General features: G+C 32.4%; 1 protein-coding gene across 2 annotated transcripts in view; it reads right to left on the bottom strand.

The window, feature by feature from the left end:
- Positions 1 to 1,149: 1,149 nt before the first annotated feature.
- The window catches only part of LOC124371401 (probable 2-oxoglutarate dehydrogenase E1 component DHKTD1 homolog, mitochondrial), a 59,500-nt gene continuing 41,833 nt past the window's right edge, over positions 1,150 to 18,816 (bottom strand). For both annotated transcript variants that reach the window (XM_046829732.1, XM_046829733.1), the window contains 6 exons: positions 18,658 to 18,814; positions 16,097 to 16,299; positions 14,166 to 14,286; positions 5,532 to 5,723; positions 4,714 to 4,799; positions 1,150 to 2,273 (listed from right to left, as the gene is read on the bottom strand). In XM_046829732.1, the coding sequence (XP_046685688.1) occupies positions 2,166 to 2,273; positions 4,714 to 4,799; positions 5,532 to 5,723; positions 14,166 to 14,286; positions 16,097 to 16,299; positions 18,658 to 18,814 (867 nt within the window). In that variant the 3' untranslated portion in view covers positions 1,150 to 2,165. The remainder of the gene's footprint in view (positions 2,274 to 4,713; positions 4,800 to 5,531; positions 5,724 to 14,165; positions 14,287 to 16,096; positions 16,300 to 18,657; positions 18,815 to 18,816) is intronic.

Raw genomic sequence — 18,816 nt, 5'->3', positions numbered from 1 at the left:
AGCCGCGTCAGTTCTTTCTAAACATTTATTTATAGGGATTCGTTCATTATTAGATAGTTTCGACTCATTTGCCATGAACTCACTAACCCTCCATATAATTTCTTGAGCCTGGCTTCTCGTAGTTTTTCCTCGAGCCACTTTGGAAACATATTGGGCCATTATACCAACTGAGATGATGAATCAAAACAAAACTACTAAAACTTGTAATATAACCTTAATAGCAAGGATAATATTAAATAATTTGTAATGCCCTACAACTATCAAAATTCACTAACGTTACTACTAACTAAACCAATGAATTGTGTATAATGCACTTAAACCACTTGTCCACTTCTAACAACAGTGAATACTCGACTGTAAGGGAGAACAGGGACAATAAATATTCAGACTGCAGCGGGCCAAACATTGGCGGATGTCTGCAGGACAGTTGTTATATCGGGCAATCCACCCGTCCCCTGCCATAGTCTGCTCGGTTGACTCGGAGCCAAACCTTCAGTGCGCGTACTGTACCAACATAACACCACAAAAAAATCAAAATTCGAACATACGTAACCCGCGAAAATTCAAAATTCGTGATACTTTTTGCACACACCTCATATATAGAGCTAAATTTCTACCTTCCTGTATTTTAATGTATAAATTATGGAGCACACCCATACTGCCAGTACACATAAAAATGTTTGTTTGAATGTCTGATAAGTTCTCAGATTCAACACATAATAATAAATTATGTAATTTAGCACATAACTACAAAACTACTACTAGTTAAATCTGCCAGAAATATTGCAATGTTAACCTCTTGCATTGAAGGTTTTAGCAACACCAGAACAAAATATCCATGCTTTTTTGGTTGGTGAATCAGATTCTGCTTATCAATCAGATTCAAAAAGACATTGGTTTAACAATATTAGCAGAAACTTAATATAGTAAAAGGAATATTCCCTGTGCTTTTATTATCAGTGGTGAAATTTTAATGGCTATCTTTTAAAACTTTGGGGGAGAGGGGAAGGAAGGTTTGCCAAGCCCCCCTGAGCTCCCCTCCTATATACATGCATCTGAAAAAATACAAATTATTAAGTTAGTTAAGTTGTGAGATCTGCAAATAAATTATGTAACTCTGGAAATGTGAAAAAACAAATAAAGATCAAAAACATTTTAAAATATATTTTATATTTGTAAACATTAACATATAACATGATGAATAAGAATCCCTATAAATTTACATTACCAAAAGTATCAAAAACAACTAACAATGAATTGATTAGTATAAATATAAACTTCTGAGTTAAGTTGGAGTTAATTTAGAATAATGATTTTTGTTCTGATACATCTTACAATAGTAACAATCAGTAACAGTGAATCAGTCTTATTTTTACTCTGTATAAAGTTCAGAGAGATCCATAGTAAAAATTAAAGCCATATATGAGCAATTGATTACTTAATTCCACTATACACATTGCTTGAATATACAAATAAGCATTAATTTGTATATATATATATATATATATATATATATATATACATACATACATACAGAGCAGAGCTATTTTCCCTCTTAATCTGAAATATGATGGTGGATTCCGTCTCAGCTCCCAAGACCTGCATTGGCCGTAATGTCACTTCTTATGTTTACTTTTTATTGTTATTTATAGTCTATGTACACATTTCAGTTAAAATGTTAAATGAATTAAAACTTGCAAATATTGACACATTTTTGTTGAAAAAATATATATATAGAAGTTATGTATATTGTTTCTGCATGGTTATGCTATTACTCATAACTATTTTTTTCTTATTTTATTAAGTTTGATTGATTTATTTAGTTTTAATGTTACATAGTAATAATAGAAATTAGGGATAATGATAATGAATTTGCTTTTTATGAATTATCGCATCACTATGGCCACGAACTGTTGCCAGCTGCAGATTAGGCAGATTGTTAACAATCTTTAACTTAGTCTGTTGGATAAGATCCTCACCATAGACCATGGGAACAAGCAGAATAAGGTTAAGAAGGGAATGGCACTTCCTCCCTACCTATATGATAAACAGCCTACACAAGTTAAAATAATTTTTTTCATTTTACGATTAAATCAAGTAAAGTATATACTGAATTTGATAAACTCTATACCCTAAATCTACATGAATTAACAAAAATATAAGCCTCAATCCATCTGAAATGGGTGTTTGATGACGTGTTCCACTTCTTTCTTATGAACGTTGCTGATACCCACAGCAGGCGTTGCTAGAGGACCTCTGCCACAGTACTTCAACTGAAAGAGATGTGTGTTAACAAAATCAGATATTTTCAAGTAGCAAACCATAGAAAATATTTGTAATATAAAAATACAATAGATATATAAATCTGCATTTTTAATTTTACTGAAGTGTTCTCAATTTTTTAAGAATGCTTAAAAGACTATTAAACATTTTCCTGTATGCCTAGTTAAGAAACACAGACTAGAGTAGATAGAATGTAAAATTCTTGGATATTTTTCAATTTCAGAATTGTTTAAGTTGGCATCAAAAAGTAGTCTGTTAGTGTTTGTTCACAATAAGGTTTATTTATTATTATCTAAGAGTTACTAACACATACATGTACATCTATACTTTTATGTAAAATTCTAATGGTATCCAGTATGTATGTTACTCAATCGTGCAAAAACTATTGGACCGATTGTATGGACATTTCTAGGATCCCTGGTTAACAGATAAGCCTATTTATATTTCAAAATACCTCCGGGTTACGCCCCACTGGTCTCTAAGTTGTAAAAAAATCCCATCATGGTCTCTAAGCCCCTTAAGATTATTTTTTTGAGGCCATCGGTAACCACAGGCCATCAGCCACTTCATTTTTTGTTGTGTACACTCTTCATAAAACATTTGGCACCATTTTTAACTGTAGTATAACTCATAATGTCTTTTCCATAAACAGAAAACAATTCATGATGAATTTCCATATGGCATTTTCTACACCAAAAGAAAACTAATAACGCCATTTATGTAATATCTGGTGGGAGAGTTGAGTCCAGTGGCTATTTTGAACACTTGTTTAGAGCACTTAGAATGGCATACTGAAATAACTATGACACTGCCAGAAGTGCACAGTAGATCGTGCTGTACATTTTATGTGTGTGTGTGTGTGCATGCGCACATGCACAAATTATATCTTAATACCTATACAGCCACATGTGAAACTGTCTGACTGATGTATAGATACAATCTAACATATTTCTAGAAGTGCTAGAAACTTGAAATTTGGCACGCACGTACCTTTTGTCGTATAACCAACAGGAAAAAGTCTGAAAAATGGCAATGTTTACTTTTTATCCCTTATAAAAATTAAAAACTGTTTGCAACTTGTTAAAAAAATGCTGTAATATTTTGCTTTCAAGCGATCTAGCAACAAAACCGTTTGTCGTAGCTCAAATCTAATTTTTTACAGGTTTTAGCAAATTGTCTGGTCAACGAATAAGCACATTAGTTTTCCACGCATTTCAACCAGCTCATCCAAAAAATACTCTCAAATTAAAATTTTGCCAATTTTCACATGTATATTTTTATTTGAGGCCCTGTGTTTATTTGTGCAATTCAATCCAGTTTCGGATTTTGCTTCTATTACTGCATAAACGAGTGATTTTATACGTTTTACTATGTTTTATTTTATATAATTTTATATAATTATACACACACATATATATATCAAATTATGTTTGTCTGCATGTTTTCCTTGAGAACAAATTAAGAGTCAACGTTATCAAGACAATTCAATGATGGACTATATTTCCCTGACGGGAATTGGCTGAGCGATAGTGGTGTAAATAGTAGATAGGGAAAGAGTGTTTTTGACTGTTACACTGACTAAGATTAAACAAGTCAAGTATACTATAAACTTTAAACTTCGCACAATTCTATAATAGTAGTCTGTGTAGCCAGCCATTTGAAAACACCTCTCTGAATCATCAATTTTTTCGTTTAAATTATTCTAAAAAATATAGAAGAGATGACCAGTGCAGTCATTTCTCCCAAGCTCTATAACAGGCAAACCAGAGGTCGTACCTCAAATCTGAGGGCAGAACCGCATCTTAGTTTAAAATTTTCTTACAAGGAAGATCCAATAGAACTAGGCAATTTTCTGTGTTTATTTTCCGTGTTCAAAGGCCAATTTTGATCGATGCAATATCTTTATTGGAAATTAAGTGATCTTTAAAAAAAGGTCATTTGGTATTTATTCGTATCTGTGATTGTTGGTTTGAAAATAGCCCTCAAATTCAAAACTTAAGTAAATTCTTGTCAACTCCTTAGCTTATATTATTCTTTAACTCTGTTATATTACTACATTTCGTCTAATTAGATTCGGTCTCGAGAACAAGTTCATTTTCACACGAAATCCATTGATTATTTTTATATATCACACATCATTTGGCTGAGCAGTAGCAAAGCATTACGACCCACATCATTTGCGAGAACGGATACAACTATGAACATGAAATTTTAAAACCTCATGTCCAAATTTAACCAATCACCAACTCCCTCTTATCTTTGAATTCAGAAATAATCCCACTTAGGGGTCTGGGGGTGTAGCCCCCTGAGAGCCGAAGGTGAGTATACAGTATATATACACACACAATAAATGTTGTAATTATGTCTAAAAATATAATTATAATGAAGTAACATTCATAGAAGTAAATCAGTATAAATAACTAAACATACCTTTCTACCAAGAAGATTTTCAAACCGTGTTTTACAGAAGGTCCAAGCTCCCATATTCTGGTGCTCTTCTTGACACCAAATGAAATCTGAAATAAATATTCCCTCAATTTGGCACTCATCTTGCATCCCCCTTCCCACACAATATACTTAGGATTGTAATCACATAAACATAGTAAGACATATATAACAAGGGAAATATGTTATAATATTAATTAAACTAATAAAACTATAATTAGTTAAAACTGTTATTTAGTTTGTATAATTTATTAATAGCCTTTTATAATTAAACAAACTCCCCGTTGAGGAATTTTATCAGTTTAATATTCTTTTGTAATTGTATAATTTATGTGATTTTCAATTGTAAATAAATAACAATAATTGATAAGTATAAAGTATGATTTTTCATTTGTTTTGATTGATTGTCAAATTTAAAGTTTCTATAACCTGTGATATGATTTTAATAAATACTGTACACTATATACGATCTTTCCTGAGAACTTTTCTAGATGGTTTAAAATCACTTTATACAAAAGTTTGTTTCTCATTGCAATAAACACACAACAACTGAATACTATGCAAGCTATGCTTAATATATAAATTAACAACACAATCATATTAGGCTACTTTCTTTATTAATACTTCTAAATTAATAAAAAAAACTCTTTATTAATATTTTATAATTTATCTAACAAACTTAAATACTTTTTATTGCACAAAGCCCCCCTCTCCCCTAAGCAAGTTAAACATTGTAACTTTCCAAAAATTTAGGCAAATATGTAGTAAATTGTAATTAATAACAATAAAGTTAAAATACATACGTTTGGCATTAGTAAATTTGTCAGCCTCTTGTTGTAGGTAGTAGGTGGGGAATGGGCAGAGCTCCTCCACACGAATGATAGCAACATCTTGCAAACCCAGCTCTTCTCTCTGTCTTCTCAGAGCGTAGTAATGTTTCCCACACACAAACAGCACTTTGTTTACTTTATCAGGGGCTCTGATACTAGCATCACCTTACAACAGAACATAAGTTGTGTTACAAACGAATTTCCATACCAGCTTTATGAGTGGGCTCTCAAGAGAGTTGATGAAGTCAAAGACCTGGATGTAACACTATCCTCGAATCTCAGCTGGGAATCTCATATTAGACATGCAAGAGCAAAGGCAAACAGGCATCTGGGTATTATCTTCCGAGTATCAGGTCTTCTTCGGCAGCCTCATACTTTGAGAGCTCTATACACTGTGTATGTCCGACCCGTTTTAGAATTTTCCTCCGTGGTTTGGTCTCCTCATCATAGTTACCTCACTGAGCTTATTGAAGGGATCCAGACATGACTTCGTCGAATAGTGGGCTTGCGCCTGAACTATCCCTTTCATGATGTGTCAGTTAATGACATTGCTCTGCAGCTCAAGGAGATAGCATGAAGCTACAATATGACATTATCTTTTTGTGCAAGATTGTTAATGGGATGATTGACTGTCCTGTGCTTCTTGAGATGATAAAACTTCTGTTTTCCATCAGGAACTAGGAACACTGAGCTCTTTGCTAGATATCACCACGGAACAGCTTAACAGATGAACAGTACAGTGATTCGCATGCAGCGGAAAGCCAACTTACTTCACCCTTTTATCGACTTCTTCCAGACTGCTGTTCCAACTGTAAGAAAATATCTGTTAGCTGCCGAGGAGAGTGTATCCTGATCCTTGCCAATTTCATGATTTTCTGTTAGTTGTTGAGGTAGTTTTTTGTTATTTTGTTCTTGTTATGTTTTCAATGTATTACTATTGATTAGGTATCCACTTATTATTGTTATCTATTGATTATACTGGGTGTTCCACGAAGAGGGGGTTTAAAGGTTTGATTTTATATTACTTGCCCATTTATGCACCAAACATTTTCAAACTCTACACAATTTATTAAGTAGGTTTTAAAAATATTCTGTGAAACTTTCACCTCTCTAGCAATTGTTGAAACAAAATGGTGGCATTTTGAAAAACTATACTTTAAAAACAGTATTTTTGGTTTTGCAAAATTATTTATTGTCATATTCTACAGGAATAAAGCATTTCAATCAGCAAATTATGTTCTATTAAAAAACCTACAATTACAGTCCACAATTATTTGAACTGAAATCCATCAACAGCAACACACTGATAACAGTACTTAAGAAATGAATCGTAAGATCTTACAAAGAACTTTTGTAGTATCCGGAGAAGTTTCTCTTCAATTGATTGTTTTAATTCCTCATCATTATTAAAGCTCTGAGTATAAACTTGTTCCTTTAAGTAACCCCATAAAAAGAAATCTCACACAATTAAATCTTGGGATCGGGGTGGCCAATCTAAAAAAATCACGTCCACAACCAGTCCAACAGCCATTAAGGTTGTCAGTTAGTAATCGCTTGACAGGATTTGCGAAATGAGGAGGAGCACCATATTGTTAGAAGATTGCTTGATCCATTTCTGGAACCATAAATGGGGCAAGATTTGTTCATTTAAAACCTGTTCATACCTATTCCCAGTCATTGTACTGTATGAAATGTCATAAGATAGCACCCCATTACAACTGACAGCTGCCCAAACAGTAATTCCTTTTGATTTGTGTACAGTCTGTTCAAGAATGTGTAGATTGCCGGTGTTGTAATAATTACAATTATGCCTATTTACAGCACCATTGCGGTAGAAAGTGGACTCGTCTGAAAAAACAACTTGAGTATACCAATTAGGATCTAGCTCATGAAATTCAATGATACGAGAACAAAACTCCACTCTCATGTCCAAAAAGATCTTCAAAAAGATTATGGGCTTGGTAACTTTCGTAAAATGTAATTTTTTTTTTTTTATTAATTATTCTCTGTACTGAATACTTTGGAACACTAGTTTCTCAAGTTCAACCTTCCTTAGTGATTTCAGTTTACCTGGAGAGCGGAGCATTGATGCGCATACTAGTACTTCTCTTTCCTCATTTGATGCTCTAGAGTACTTTTTACGACACTTCCAGTTTCTATTTAATGAATTATGTTGAGTTAAAAAAGGTTCGGTGCATAAATAGGCAAGTAATATAAAATGAAACGTTTAAACCTCTTCGTGGGACACCCGGTATGTTATGTTGATTGTATTATCCATCATATAGTTGGTTATATCCTTATAATTTATTTTTATTAGTTGTTACTGTTGTCATATATTTTCTTCTTGTTATTCAACCATTTATTTTACTCTTGGTTATTGTATAATATATATAAGTTTTTTTATTACTAAAAATTTTACAAATTTTTTGGCTTGGCCAGCCATACACTGCCATTATTTGAAATTGTAAAATATCTGTTATTATGACTGTTAGCTTTAAATATCTTGTTGTTAGAGCATGTTGAAATTGTTTTCCCAATTCTAGTGTTGTTATTTTCATGTTGTAAATTGTTTGTAAAAAGGGTTTTCCATCAAATAAATAAATATATAAAAAGATCAATAAAGAAGATCATGGTAGTTATCACCCTATTTCATTAGTATTCAGACTTATAGTAAAATTTTTGAAAGTTGTCTGAAAGAGCAAATGTATGATTTCTTTTCTCCAAATAATCTTTTCTGTGCAGAGCAATATGCATTTCTTAAACAACCAAACACAATAAAAGCAATAAAAAAACACTGATGAAAGAGTTTAAAAAAACATTATTATCGTGTGAAACTGATAGATTTAAGAACGGCATTCGATTGCATAAATTATGAATTATTGTTAAAAAAGTTTTGCAGTTAATGTATGTGAAATAAAGAACTTAAGTTGCTGTCATCTTAATTGTCTGATAGGAAACCAATAGCTGTTAAAGGAGAAAACAGGTCAAATTAAAAACATTCGTATTGGAGTTCTGCAGAGTTCTGACCTTGGGCCTTTTTTTAGTATTGTTGCAATCAATGAATTTTCTCTGTCCCTTATAGATCAATATTGTATGCAGATGATACAACTTTTTTAAATTCCAACAAATAAATAACAAATTTAAATGTAGAATAAGAATATTTCATATGAGTCTAGCTCTAGAATGATTTAATGCAAACGGTTTGGCTGTCAATCGCAGTAAGACTGAATCCATAACCTTTTCTCTTTGAAAATCTATAGACAACAGTAATGAGTTTGTTAAGTTATAAATGTAGAAAAAATTTAAGCTGGGACTATCATGTTAATTACCTATGCACAAAATTATCTAGAGTTGTTTATCTCTGAAATAAATTAGAACATTGTTTCAGACAAGAAATGTTGATAACGGCATATTACACATTTTTCCACTCTCATTTACAGTATGGTATTACTTTTTGGAGGAATAGTGTAAGTACAAAAAAATGTATTTGGTAGAAGAAAGCTTTGAGAGACATGAAAATGTGTCTAAGCATGAATCTTGCTAACCAATATTTAAAGAATTTTAAATTATGACTTTCCCTAGTTTATATATCTATTATCTATTATTCCAAGCTATAGAACATTTAGACAGCTTTAAAAATAGACAAAACATGCACTTACACGATACAAGAAAGAACTATTTGCTAGATCTACCATCAATTAGATGAAATAAAACTAAAAAAGACATGTGTTTCTTTTTTTATAAAACTTTTCAATAAGTTATTATAATAATAATAATAATAATAATAATAATAATTTTATTTGTCATGAAAATGTATTACATCATTGACAAAGTCATAGTATATTGCTTATTGTTAACCAAGTCAATACAATAGTCAATAAAGTCTTACAAGTAAATTAAATAAAATAAATAAAAAAATCACAAAAATGACAGTACAAATTGTCAGTAACAGTAACAAAACACATTAAAAATCAATACTTTTGGTGTTGAAGAATTCATCTAGGACTGTAAAACGGATTCTCCAACAACCAGGAATATAAACTTATTCTTAAAGATATCAAAGGGATATGAGCAATATTTTTTCTCCAGAAAGTTATAAATTTTCAAAGATACTACAACATGACTGGTGAGGGTTTTGCTTAATCGAAAATGTCCAATTTCAGCATTGTTTGTCGATTACGCGTTTGTGGTCATGAATTTTATGTTTAAAATTTAACAAATTTGGATTTTTATGGATGTAAACCACCGAGTCATATATATACAAATTTAGAACCGTCTGAAAACGAAAATTTATGAAATGGGGTTTGCAATGCTCTCTGGTATCACACTTTTTTAGAGCCCTAATTGCCTTTTTTTGTAATACTAGTATTTCGGAAATTCTGGTGCAATTACCATATAGGACTAATCCATATCTAAAAACAGATTGGAAAAAGGCAAAGTATGCGGCTCTTATAGAATTTAGTGGTACAATATCATTCAGTCTACTCAGAAGATAAATGACTCGTGAGAGTCTTTTATTTAGATAATCAATATGTGTTGCCCATGTCAAATTTCTATCAAGGTTGATACCAAGAATTTAACTGAGTCTGAATAGCTTTCGTCCAATGACCCAGCAATATGCCTAAGAGTAAACAACATTTTTGTTGTTTTGTCTTTATTTAGCAAAAACCCATTAGCATGAAACCAGTTTGATGCATTTTTTAATGTATCATTTGCCAACAGCTCCAGATCATGTACACTTTGACTGACATTAAAAAGTGTAGTATCATCTGCATATAATATGGTTTTCGAGTTAAGAGATAATGGTAAATCATTTATATAGATTAAAAAGAGTGGGGGACCTAGGACGGAGCCCTGTGGAACTCCCCACTCCACGAGGGCTTCTTTAGACCACTTACCATTATTAAAGACCAGTTGCTTGCGATTGTTAATATATGATTCAAAAAAAATTTAGATTAGGCCCAGAAAATCCGTAATGTTTTAGTTTAGATATAAGAATTTTACTATCAACACACTAATCAAAGGCCCTGCTCAAGTCACAAAAAGTAGCCCGAGCAAAGCCCTTGCTCTCGAAAGCTGAGTGAATATTTGTCTAACTATTGATCTAGAGCATTAAAAGTTGATTTATCCTTTCTAAACCCAAATTGTGAAGGTTCCAGAAGGTTATTACTTTCCCAGAAAGTAGTAATTTGATTACAAACCAATGATTCAATTAGCTTACCCAATACAGGAATTACAGAAATTGGGCGGTAGCTTTGAGGTTGGTCCTTAGGACCCTTTTAAAAATTGGACATACTCGTGAAATCTTGAGTTGCTCAGGGAAAAATACGTCATGAAGCAGATGATTAATAGACACTGCCAGAGGTTCAGCCACACTACCAATAATACTTTTTAACAAATTGTTAGACATACTATATATGTCTTGACTATCAGAATTGCTCATTCCCCTGACAGCATCCAAAACATCATTTGAAGTAACAATTTTCCATTTAAAATGTACTAAGCTATCATTAGAGATTGATTCCATAAGTTCAACAAATGTAAAACTGGAATTAACAACCTTATTTTTAATTTCTTTTACAGATTCGAGAAAAAAATCATTAAAACACATCAGGCTCAATATTACAAATATTTTGTTTGCTGTTTGCTGTATTATATTTAATTACATCCCAGGCAGCTTTACATTTATTTTTTACTATTTTGAATGTACTCAACATTTTTAGCATGTTTTGCCTCATTTATAGAACACCTGTATTTACACTTCAACTCATAAAACCCCATATTTAGATGTATATTATCCCTGTTACATTTTCTTAATCTGTCCAAGAACAGTAGCCTTTCCTTCATGATAGCTAATTCAGTTGTATACCAATCCTGTTTGTATTTGTTTTTATGCTCTGTTCTTTTTCTATTTTACCCTTTTAAACAACTTTGTAATGATTAATACTATTCAGTATAACATCAAAAATTTTAGTAAATAGTGTTGCAGAACTTTGCTTAGTATATTCACTTAACAAGGACGGCCAATCATAAGACTCCAGAAGTAAAGAGAGAGGTTTAATATTCTTTTTAGGTAGTACCATGCTTTGAATACTATTTATATGTTGAGAGGTACCCCTTGAGTCAACAAATCCGTCTTTTTGACATGCATTAACAAGTATCCCATCATGATCTGAGTAAGGAAACGATAAGGTAGTTACAGAGGAGACATATAAATTGTGATTAAAGATAAAAAACATTATCTAGGCAAATTTTTACCCCTGGTTGCATTTTTATTCAAGGGGAAAAAGTTGAACTGTCTTAAAATGTTTAAAAATTCATTTGCAGTTTTGGTATGTTTTGTAATATCAAACTTACTATTAAAAATCACCCCCAATTATAATAGTGTAAAATTTCCAATTCATAATAAAATTTAAAAATTTCTCCATTACTAGCAAAAATTCCTGTGGATTGCCATTGGGAGAGTGATATACTGAAACTACAACAGTTTTACAATCATCTAGTATTGCAGCTGCTGCCTCAAAATTTAGTTCGTCACAAAACCTTGTTACATCACATTCCTAGGCTTTAGTCTATCACTAACAAATATACAGGTTCCTCCTCTTATTTGTTTTGATCTACAAAAATCTGCAGCACAAGAAAACCCAATGGGATAAGAACTAATAATTTCATCTTTTGACATCCAGTGTTCTGTTAAGCAAAACCACTGAAATATTTAAATCAAGCAAGAAACTCTCCAAAACAGAAACCTTATTCTTTAAACCTTGAATATTTAAGAAGATTATATTAAGGCTGATTGATTTTTGTATTGTGCATGGCAGTGCTGTACATACAAGGTAGGCTAAATACATTGTCCTGATCTATCAGGTGACAGAGATAAATTAATTTGACTTATATTAGTACTATTTACAGTTGTGTTTAAAATATCTTGAACGACACCTTACCGATCTCAACAAGCACAGCACTAGACACTTTAGAACCTATATTTTCAACCGCACTACAATTTTCACTTTCATTTTGAAATGCTGAATGTGTGAAAGGCGGCTGAGCTGCAGAGTGGGTCATGGTCAAAGGTGTTGCTCTCGGTACGGAGTCTTCAACACGGCTGTCTGCTGACTTCTGTAGTTGATGGTATTGCAGAGAGATTGACTGTTTTAACTTTTTGATAAACTCAAGATGAGACATACCGTTTTGTAATTCTCCAGATCCTTCATCAAAAGATACAACTTTGATAATTGCTCCAGTGCGATTGTTGAAAATCTACAAGTTTTTTAGCAAAATATTGTATTGGAACATTATCCCGTACACAGCCCATTGGAGAGCAAATAAGCTGTTTAAATTTTTTTAATTTGAAAATCTGTAGAAACTGTTCAAAGCTTGCATCATAGTCAATCAAATTAGGCTTTTGGTAATGTCTAGTTTTCGTCACAAGACCATAAATAGTTGCTCCTTCAGTTTTTTGACATGTCAGATGATTATTAATAAAGTCATTAGGTTGTGGTCTATTAAATTTTTCTCTGAAAAACCACTGCCACGCCCTGAGTCATTTTAACGTCAGCTGAAATACAGTGAGAGAAAGCCGTGTCAGCAGAGTTTTTAAATTCTTCTATGACATCAAAACATATTACTTTCAACTAAATTAATTGGTAAGGTTGTATCCATTCTCTTCTCTTTATCCTGCTGAAAGATTGAAACTTATAGTGTCTGAAATTGAATACGCCAATTTAGTTTTTCCCCTGTTGTTCAATGCAAACCCGTGGTGTGTAAAGTGGAAACGTTTGAGTACTAGATCCAGATCAATAAGGTGAACGGAGTCAAGACGACTAACTATACTTCTTATATAGTTGTTAGCTTTGAGAATATGATTATGGTAACTATCAGTAACATGTAGATCACACCTCGCTGGGATTGTCGTTAAAAGTACAGGTGTCTTTTTGCTTAACTGAACCAGTTCTTGTTCCAAGGTTGAGTAAATTGGACGAAAGTCCTTACATAGAGTGTCATTAGTTCCTCCCATCACAAAGATGACATCATCCTTAGTATGTGAAGCAGTCTCAGCTACTTGGAGGAGGCAGGCATTTGGCATAACTGAGCCTACTACTTTAAGGTTGTTTTGGATTAATCCACTCAATTTTCTGTGCCAGTCCTCTACCCTGGACTATCTGAGTACAATGAGAGTCTCAGTTTCCCTCCCATATCATTTCCTAAACTGGACAGCTTCTTTTTGGTGGAATTTTTTATTAGTAAAAGCATGGGATGTTACATTAAGAAAATTTAAAGTTACCCTAGAAAAGTGGCTGAAAACCCACTTGTTTTACTCCATAAATGACTCTACATGGCCTGTGATATTAGTACTTAAATTTTTAATTCTGTTTTAATTTAATTTTTAGATAATTTTATAATTTGATATACACATTTTATTGTTTGTAAAATTTTCCTAATACTGTTTACTTGGATATTATTAATCTTTTCTCTTCTTCCATTGAAGGTATGGCTTGTATTATATTATAATATGGTATAACATTTGTTCTGACTTTGTCTATTGCATGATTTGTAATTGTGCTTAACGAAATATCTTTTATCTTAATTTTTGAGAATTTTACATACCAATGACAGGCTGAAATCTACTTCCAGGTGCAAAAAGACTAAGAGCAGAAGTCGCTTCTGGATCTCGAATCAGAATTTTTGGTGACACAAGAATCAATGGTTTTCGGTAGTTACGCACCATCTAATCAACAGATCAACAACAATAAATTAGTGCAGACTCTGTCTTATGACTGTTATTTATTTATATTTGTTACTTTACTATATAGCCAAAATGAGGAGAGTTTATTGTAAACTTTAAAAATAATACGTCCTCTGAATCCTACAGTGCTATGCTCCACACTGACTTCTTTCTCTGGGAAAAAATGTTCTCTGAATATTTTATCCAGATAGGAAGCAACATTTTTCACCTTACCAGAATGAGGTAATGTTCCAGGGACGGGGCCAGAAGGAGATGGGCATATGTACAAATTCCAAAATATTTGAAAGAATTTTTCCTTACTGAACATATCCTTAAAGAAACGCTTGATAGTCCAATCTGTAGAAAAGCAGTTGGCCATTTCTGGTTTGCCATTCATAACCATGTATATAATTACTCCATGGAAAGCTTTCAACTCTGAAATTGTTAGTTCTGTACCCATGACCACCATATCAATTTCTTTTGTAAACGCGTCTGTTTCTGAATTTTTTCAACAGTATATCTGTTGGTTTCTTTTACTATTTCTATCAATAGACTATCAGTAAAGAAAAGCTGAAAATTTTAGAGGGGTTAAGAGTTTGTCATTGCTTGTAAGTTTACAACCACTAACCTGTGTCCATATAAATTTGCAAAAGTTTCCATCACTTTCAGACCATTCTTTCCATTCTCCAGCCACGTCTAGGCCTACTATATTTCCATTGTCTGTCTTGTCTAGGCCTGCTATATTTCCATTGTCTGTCTCATCTACTTTATCAGTATGTTCAATAAATTGTGACTCTTCTTCAAATACTTCTTAGGTAGTTACATAGTTTTCAAAATCACTATCCGAGTGCTGAGGACAACTCAAATGGAAACTAATATGATTTGATGCACAGATAGCTGTGGCCCATCAGACTAACAACACAATTGTAGAGGACTTACTATGAATACTGTATCCGATCACAAAAGGTTAAATTGAATGGGTGTTTAATTGGCTGAGCGTTTTAGCAAAGTCTATCATTGAGAGGCTCGAAATTTGTCTTAATCTGCCTTCTAAAGGATCCTTGAGAACAAAATATCCTGTGGATTAGAAATTTTGTATGATGCTTCATTTCTACACATACACAAGTTTAATTATTGTTCATATCTGTCCATGGGATCAGGCTGAGTATTAGTGAAGTTTAATTCACAAGTAATGCTAAACTTTGTGCAAATTTAAAACAAAGCTGGTGAAAACATACAACTCAAAGGCATGATGATTTAATTAAAAAAACTATTTGAAAATCATACAAACAAATTTGCCAATATCTCATATATTTCAAGATATAATTATTTTTATTACTTTTCCTCATGGTTTAAAATCACTTTATACAAAAGTTTGTTTCTCATTGCAATAAACACACAACAACTGAATACTTATAATATGGTTAAGTGCATTTAACTATACAAAAAAAAAAACTAAATACAAAATAGTACTTTACTATATTTTTAGTTTTGTTTTAAAGTTTAACTGAACTTTATAAATAATATTGGAGTTATATTAAAAGACATCCTCTCTACAAAAAGTATACAGAAAAAAACCACATTTAACATTTGAAAACTTTAAAACTATTTAACTAGTCTAAAAGGAGACTGCTTCAGTCGATGCCAAGTTTTTTACTGATCTAAAAGAGTTATGTACAACATATCAAAGTCTGCTTTCTGTTTGCAACTAATTTGCTGGCAATGGAATATCTTGCTAGACCTATTTTAAAGTCTTTGGACAGAGCTGCTGACCATCTGTTGGTCTAATGTACCTGTATATAACAAATGTTACCTGTCTCCTCAGAAGATGGAAATACTGAGCTGGTGTGGTGGGGTTAACAATGTGCCAGTTGACATCTTCCCCATCCACCTCAGTCTCACTGGAGTCTGACAGCTGGAGAAAACGTTCCAGTCGACATGAGCTATGCTCTGGACCTGCGCCATCATAACCGTGTGGCAGCATCATCACCAGACCACTGCATCTCATCCACTTCGCTGTATCACATGCACACATTAGCTGAGCGAAACAACAAATTAAATTACTCTGACTTGGACTAAATTATATATATATTACCTTTCTATTAAATCAACACTATTAATTATAATTTCACTACAGTAAATCATAACTACCTTTTTATGTCGAAATTGTCCATAGAAGTGAAATATTTTTACAATCAGAACAAATATGAACCTAAAAATTTAACCAACATGTTCTCTGCTATGAGTAACAATAAGATAAATGTTGTGATGCCACTGGCATAGTGGTGTGTGTAGGACACTAATCATTGCTTCGTACATATGTATTTTTGTTTATCTTTAATTAAGATATTTGTTTTATCAAGTATCCTAATTATTTAATGCCTTTTTCGGTTTGAATTTTAAAAAATCAACTAACTGTTTGTTTTCATAAAACATTAGTTGTTACCTTTTACTTTGCATGCATTTCTTGCCAATATAATAGGGACACTATAAGCCAATTCTTTTATCAAACAGCATTCTTAGTATTTCTGAGACAAGTGATAACTTAGTCAATGGAAAATATCATCTCAGGAAATACTACAAAATCATTAAATGCTTTATGTTAAATGTCTATGAAAAGTTTTAAGTAGAAGGACAACATCTAATAGCAAATGATCTTTGAAAAACATAGCATTTGCATCTAGTGCTAAAACACACAGTTTCTAAAAGGGATGTCATTGGTAAACCTTACTAGTACAAAATCTGTAATAATGATAAGTATGAGAAGTACTTGAGGGCGTTAGATCCCTAGTATTAGTACTCGCATAAGTTTTGAATTAGTAATTTAAAGGTCAGTGAAGTATAACAAAGCTCTGGAGTTTGAGAGTAAAACATGCGAGCAACTCTTCATCTAGATTACACTTGTTTTCATAGTCTAGGTGTCAGAGATGTCACAACAATGCAAAGAGTTTGTTTTTTTGAGCTTCTTAATCACTTTCCTTAATTGGTATAACAGTAACAGCAAGCCAACACAGATTCAACAAACAAATGTTCTGCCCCTTAAATATAGGGATCGTCCATTTGCAAGCATCTCATCTACACAAGCACTGGTAGAGATGTGGTATTCAACATAAGCAATTATTGCAATACAATAAAAAAATTGGTGTATCTTTGAGATTAATCAGTCTTCAATTAAATTCAGTAGATGCTAAGGCAATAAAACATTTTTCATTCATTCATTTATTTTATTTTATGGCAGACTTATTTTTAAGAATGCTAACTAACACCTTCTCCCTATCTTTCCTAGTTTGAACGAATATGTTTTAATATCTATATACTTATTATCCACCAAAAAATATCTGCTAGCCTGTTTTCTTAAGTAAGATTTCAGTTTACTTGAAACACGTTGATTTCATGAGCAATATTTGTTTGTCACATGAACTTGCCAAAATAAGAGCAATTTTAAACCTGAAATTGGCTAAGAAAGAGAACCTTTAAGGAGAAAGGTCACCATATTAAAGGGTAAATCCTCAGCCAAACTTCCTCTTCTGTGTTAGGTCTGAGAAAGCTTTGGGTAAAAGAGAAAGCAGTTACTAAGTTGGAGGATTACAGACAAATTGTAAAATTAAGAGGCATAATAATTTATCCACTTTTCTATGGTATTGGTGTCATACTACAATGTATGGATTTTCTTTGTTTGAAAATAGTATTACCGACCGTCCAATCCAAGAAAACTTATGTACTAAACATCAATAGCTACCACTTGTAAATAAATAATATCAAATATTCAGCCAATTTCCTGAGTATTACTTCATGCTTCCAGTCATCATGCCTCTCCTTCTCACCCAATAACTAGACAGGCTTGAAATATCCTTTGTTTAGTGTAACTTTCTATTAGTTTTGAATGTAAATAAAGTCAGCAATAGGTGAAAATCCAAAACTTATTTCATTTTAAATCAAGCAGTAGTGTATAATTCATATTCAATTCAAAATGCTAAATATTTGCACACCTTTAAATACAAATTTTCTTATGTTAACAAAATAGACTAAGTACCTACAGTTAGCTTTTCAATTAAACATAAACAACAGCAAAATTGGTAATTTTAAAATCACAATTACATACAAAACCAGAGAAACATTTGTTAGAGTTATTCTACAATACTCCAAGTAAACTTTACATACACATCAAAATTGAAAAGTGTATAACACACCACACAATTACAAAAGCCTCTACTGAGATACAATTATGTAACTAAACTACAGGACAACAAGCTAGGAGGTATAAAATATATGAAAATGAGAACTGTATGACATCATAAATGGTATGGAATAAACAAAATAAAAAGAATAGAAATAGTGTTTCAATTTCAGTGATCTGTTAAAACTGGAACTCACTCTCGCCCGAAGACACAAACGTATCAATATGGATCTGAGCACCATTGAAGAAGTCCCCAAACTGCGCCTCCCAGATGATGAGATGTTTGGGGCTCTCGATACTCATTCCATACTCGAACCCCAGCACCGCTTCCTCGGACAAGTGGCTGTTAGCAATCT

This window comes from Homalodisca vitripennis, unplaced genomic scaffold, assembly GCF_021130785.1.
Source record: "Homalodisca vitripennis isolate AUS2020 unplaced genomic scaffold, UT_GWSS_2.1 ScUCBcl_1313;HRSCAF=4776, whole genome shotgun sequence".
Taxonomy (NCBI): domain Eukaryota; kingdom Metazoa; phylum Arthropoda; class Insecta; order Hemiptera; family Cicadellidae; genus Homalodisca; species Homalodisca vitripennis.
The sequence above is the reverse complement of the archived record's forward strand: the minus strand, read 5'-3'. Positions and strand labels throughout refer to the sequence as shown.